At 41.1% G+C, this 5,723-nt stretch overlaps 1 protein-coding gene across 1 annotated transcript; it reads right to left on the reverse strand.

The window, feature by feature from the left end:
- Positions 1 to 997: 997 nt before the first annotated feature.
- On the reverse strand, positions 998 to 2,268 carry tcima (transcriptional and immune response regulator a). The gene has a single exon (XM_007238731.3). The coding sequence runs from the start codon at positions 2,110 to 2,112 to the stop codon at positions 1,804 to 1,806; it is 309 nt and encodes a 102-aa protein (XP_007238793.1). The 5' UTR covers positions 2,113 to 2,268; the 3' UTR covers positions 998 to 1,803.
- Positions 2,269 to 5,723: the final 3,455 nt, after the last annotated feature.

Below are 5,723 nucleotides of genomic sequence, written 5' to 3' on the forward strand. Positions count from 1 at the left end.
TTTACCCACAGCAGAAGGGTACAGCTTTTCAGTAAAGGGTCGTGTAGCTGCAGGTTTTTTTATCCCAGCCAAGCAAAAGCTCAATTCATCAGACTGACCAACTAACTGTTTAATCAGGTGGAATCAGGTGAGCCGTTGACCCTTTACACCAACAAACAAAACTAGACCTAAACCCATGACCTACAATGTGTAGATTTACTTGATTGATAAAATGCTTAATCTATTAAACCCCCTAACCCCTCTTAACATAAAATTAATTATTTTTCTAATGCTCTCATATTAAACAAATAGTATAAAATGGTATAAAAGTCAATTAATTAGTAAGTAGTAGTATTAACACTAAGTATCAGTATTTATTAAGCAACACATATATTTAAAAAACAGTGTTGAACTGACTACTGATAAAATGTTCATTTGACTTATCAACAGGGAATCTCTTCTACTGCTATTATTAGTTAACTATTTTTAGTGTGTATTTTCTTTTTTTCTTTTTTTTTTTTTTTAGAGTGAGTCAAGTTAATAATACATTTTCAGTACTTTCTTTAGAACAAGATTTTTTTTGTTTGAAGGTTGTGCAAATGTTGGGGAATCCTTGGTCAAGTTTGATTTTTTTTTTTTTTAACAATTCCTGTGCACTTGTATTTGAATATTCCAAATTAATATGTATTGCGGTGTATGCAAATATTTAATTTCAACATTTATTTTCAATATTTTTTATTCTGTAAACAGAAACTGTGTCTACAATATATGCTGAAATTTTCATTAGTTTTTTTTTCTATAGAGGATTTGTATAGTTTTTTTTTTATTTATTGCACCCAGAAAATCAGAAGGGCTTTAATAGTTGCATTACTAGTTATGGGGTAAGATAATTTTGTGTTATTAAAGTAATAATTTTACAATCATCTCAGAGTGAAAAACATTAGATGCGCAGATTAAATTAGTGATGATCCAGCAAATATTCCAGGAGGCGAAATATCAAAACACAAGAGAACAGAAGTGACTTTAGTTAATAATTTATTATTTGTGAAAACTGGCACAGTCACGTTCAGGTATATAAAAAAACACCACAATTTTGCAACAAATAAATAGCGGCGTTAATAAATGTGTACATTAAAATTATGCATCTTATGACACAGGAACACAAATGGAATTGAGGCAAAAAGTGGCAGAGGTTGTCACACATAAATATGACAGTATATCTGAGGCGTGATCTTATAGGCTTTTTTTTCATTCTTCTTCTTTTCTATTAATAAATGTCCTTCATCTCGGTGTAAGGAGGCACCTTGTGCACTCAGAATGTGCGTTTAAAGAAATAAACAAATGCAACAAATATTAGAAACTTATATCTAAATTAATTATTTCATAAATTAATATGAAAAAGTCTTTGTTGTGCTCTGATTGGCTTCTTCTTCTTCTCATAGCGCGGGAATGATGAGAGTTGTGGAATCTGAGGTAATTTAGCATCTTTGGCTCATTAACTCAGTTCACCTGGGGTCTCTCTTTCCTCCTTCACTGAAGTACGGTCCCGGTTCGGACCCGGTTCCGGTTCTGGACAGATTTCTTTTCCTTCTTTTCTTCCCGTGTCCGTCGGATTCTGTCCCGTTTCAGACTAACGGAGCTCCGTCTCCATCCTTGAGACCGGTGCACTGTGCACTGTCCTCACCGTGGTCCCCTTAACCGGACCGGCATCGCTGCGTGCACGCGCACACTTTGTACAAAGTTCTTCAATAACGAACGACTTTGTTCGTCCGTCCGTTTTTCATTTCTTTCTCTTCGCCGTCACGTGCGGCTCCGCCAACCCGTTCAGCGCACGCCGAGGAAGCGGCGCACGGCGCCGGCGATCCGCAGCAGCTTGTCCTTCTTGCGCTGGTGGAGCGCCATCAGCGCGCGCGCCGTCTCGCCGGGCTCGTGGGAAGCCGCCGCAGCAAAGACGCTCCGCGCGCGCTCCTCGGCCTTGGCGTCGCCCGCCTTGCGGAAGAGGCGCACCAGCGCGTCTTCGCGCACTTGCTCGAAGATGTGCGGGGCCGCGCGCTTTCTCCGCGCTGTGTCGAAGCCGCTGCCGTGCACGCGGGGCGTCACGCGGCGACTCTCGGAGCTTGCGTAGGTGGACATTCTCGGTTGTTGTTGAGTGTGTTGCCGTTTTCTGTGGCTCAGTTTCGTCCGGTTTGGTAGTCTCGCGCTCGTGCTGTTGTCGCTCGTGCTTTGGTTCTCTTAGAGTTCTTAGCTCGAGCAGCGCGAGACCGGTGCTGAGCGGCTTCAGCTCAGTGCGCGCGATTTAAAGCCCGTGTTAGACGTCACCGGCGCCGGGGGAACACCCCAGCCCTGATCTCAGCCAATAGCAGCGCAGCACACAGCCGCCAGAGCAGCGCGAGAGAGGCAGCGCGTGAAGGGCAACATAGAGAGAGCGCTCGTGAATCTGAGGATATTAATTAATATTTATAAAAGTAGAACAGGAGAATATCTCAGACTGGGAAATGTGCAGATAATGCACAAAAAGTTATCACACTTAGTGCATTTGCAAATTGCCCTAGTTTACCTTTTATTTAGATAGATAGATAGATAGATAGATAGATAGATAGATAGATAGATAGATAGATAGATAGATAGATAGACTTTGGTAGATCAGTGCAGTACACTGTGCACACAGCCAATAAACTATCTACATCTAAGTGCAATATGCAAATTATGTGTCCAAACCCATGTACCCATAGATGCATATCTATCTGACCCGTTTTTGAGTGGAGCAGTAAAAAAGCATGGCTCTGTGGATGATAATGATACATTATAATAATAATAATAATAATAATAATAATAATAATAATAATAATAATAATAATAATAAGAAGAAGAAGAAGAAGAAGAAGAAGAAAAAGAAGTTTTAAGTCCAGTTCAATTGCAATGTTAAAAAATACCTTTATAATGTTTCAGAATTTCAGGCCGATTATATGGCGTTGAGACATTTTAAGTTTGAGTAATTGTCTCCTATAAAACAATAGAAAAATAAAAATATCATGTGTTGTACCCAAATCTGACCCCCTACTGTAACTGTAGATTAATCTTTATTTATTAACAGAAATGAAAGGAATCCGAGGGGAATCTGTGACACTTACTCTGGTGCAGGAAACACCTGCACTCCAAGAGAGTAAAATTATTAGGGATGCAGAATTTGAGAGTGTAATGAAGTTTTCATTTTTGTAAAAAACTGATTTGATTAGTTACTCAATAATGCATTATATGAAACCTAGAGCAGGGGTATTTAATTAGAAATCATTACGGTCCATTAGAAGAAAATTTCGTGAGTCCAAGGTCCGGACAGTCGCCATTTTTACCTTGTGTTATGATTCAGAGCTATATCCTGTAGACCAGGGGTCGCAATTATTTTTGGCCACAGGCCAGTTATTTTCCAAGCCATTACTTGGAGGGCCACAAAAAAATTTTTTTTTTGGAAAATGAAGCAGGTAAACCCAGGAAGAAAGGAAAAAATAAATAAATAAACACACCACTCCTCACCCGGCGATCGAACCCGAGTCATTAGGATCGCAGTCTTTAAGTGAGTGCTCTTTGAAGAGCTCAGTCTTCAGGAGTTTCTTAAAGATAGTGAGAGATTCTCCTGATCTGGTAGTAGAAGGTAGTTAGTTAGAGGTGTTAGGAGAGTAAGTGCTCTTTGAAGAGCTCAGTCTTCAGGAGTTTATTAAAGATAGTGAGAGATTCTCCTGATCTGGTAGTAGAAGGTAGTTAGTTAGAGGTGTTAGGAGAGTAAGTGCTCTTTGAAGAGCTCAGTCTTCTGGAGTTTATTGAAGATAGTGAGAGATTCTCCTGATCTGGTAGTAGAAGGTAGTTAGTTAGAGGTGTTAGGAGAGTAAGTGCTCTTTGAAGAGCTCTGTCTTCAGGAGTTTATTAAAGATAGTGAGAGATTCTCCTGATCTGGTAGTAGAAGGTAGTTAGTTAGAGGTGTTAGGAGAGTAAGTGCTCTTTGAAGAGCTCTGTCTTCAGGAGTTTATTAAAGATAGTGAGAGATTCTCCTGATCTGGTAGTAGAAGGTAGTTAGTTAGAGGTGTTAGGAGAGTAAGTGCTCTTTGAAGAGCTCAGTCTTCAGGAGTTTCTTAAAGATAGTGAGAGATTCTCCTGATCTGGTAGTGGAAGGTAGTTTGTTCCACCATTGGGGAACTCTGTATGAGAACAGTCTGGATTGCTTTTTGTGAGTGTTTGTTTGGTAAAGTGAGGCGACGTTCATTGGAGGAGAGCAGCGGCCGGGAGGTAGCATAAGTCTTCAGGAGTGATCAGTTCAGGTAGGAAAGAGCTGTTCTGTCATCACCTTGTAGACGATTGTAAGAGCTTTGAATTTGATGCGAGCAGCAACTGGTAGCCAACATGTGCCCATTTTGGCTGGTTGAAGACCAGATGGCTGCTGCATTCTGGATCATCTGGAGATTCTCAGTAGTTTATCGGTTTGGTTCCGCATTGAACAACATCTGGTTCCAGACCCGGACCGCAGTCCGCCTATTACTGACCCTTGACCTAGAGAACATTGAAATCTCAGCACAATATTAGTTATTAGTTTGCATGTAAAGATTGGTGTTAGAAGTGGTTGATTTACTATTGTGTTTAAACACCACCCACTGGATAGCATCCATGTATGTCATTAGATCCCATATGTGAATATGTGTTTTATACTATAGTCGTTTTTTCTAAAAGTAGATTAAAACAAATGCAATATATTACCTTGGTAGTTGTATAGCAGTATATTTAATTATATCCTCTGGATCATGTTACACATTTTGTTGCCAAGTTTTTGTCAGTACCCAAAGCTGAATTGCAATTTACTGTAATAACTTTCTGTAGTGATGTTTTGCAGGATTCAGGTGTGCTGTGTTTTGTGTTCCAGTCACCACTTTTTCAAGAGTTTATAAGTGTGTGGTAATTCACTCCAAAGCACCTACTTACTCGGACTTACTCGGAAGTATAGATTTCCTTACGTCGAACTGGAGGAACTTCTCTGGAATTTCCCTCCTTTATTTCAACTATACATTAGAACTGGGTAAAAGGCCAGGGTAAATCTGGAAAACTAAATTTGGAAAGTTATTCCCGTAAGACTTGGAGCTGTAGGTGTCACCCCGGTGGCTTTCCTGACTCAGAGAAAGAGCTGTTTACTGCAGGGGAATTGCTCAGATCCTGCTTCTCCTGATGTCTGCAGATAGGGGCCGTTAGCAACCCCGCGCAAACAAAGCTCACCGTTTACCTCTCCAGCACATATTATCCAGACACTTCCTATTTACATGCCTGACTGTTTCTGTTTTGCTTTTGGTTTTCCCCCCTTTACCAGTCCAAACATCTGATGGAAAAATAGCGAAGCTTGAGGTTTCCACTGGCATGGTTGAGTCTACACATGCCACAGAAACCCCAGGGACCTCAAAAAATGTGCTATTGTTGTTGGATGGATGGTGAGGAATGCATGGCACTTGGCACCCATTGTCAGGCCGGTCTGTCTTTTCTCAATCATATTGTTTCACCTTCCTCTCGCTCTGTCTAGCTCTGTATGGCTGTGTTTTGTAACAAACAGAGGCATGGTAGCACAGAGGAAGCGTGGACACGGAAAGGACGACCGTACCATAAATCCATAAGTCCGTTCCTCACCCCAGGCCTTCAGAGACACCAAGCCCAGCAAGGCCTCCCCGCCAGCAGGGAAGGAAACATCAGGTTCAGCCTCCAGCCCAGAGCGGTCC

Source organism: Astyanax mexicanus, chromosome 22, assembly GCF_023375975.1.
Source record: "Astyanax mexicanus isolate ESR-SI-001 chromosome 22, AstMex3_surface, whole genome shotgun sequence".
NCBI classification, from domain to species: Eukaryota; Metazoa; Chordata; class Actinopteri; order Characiformes; family Acestrorhamphidae; genus Astyanax; species Astyanax mexicanus.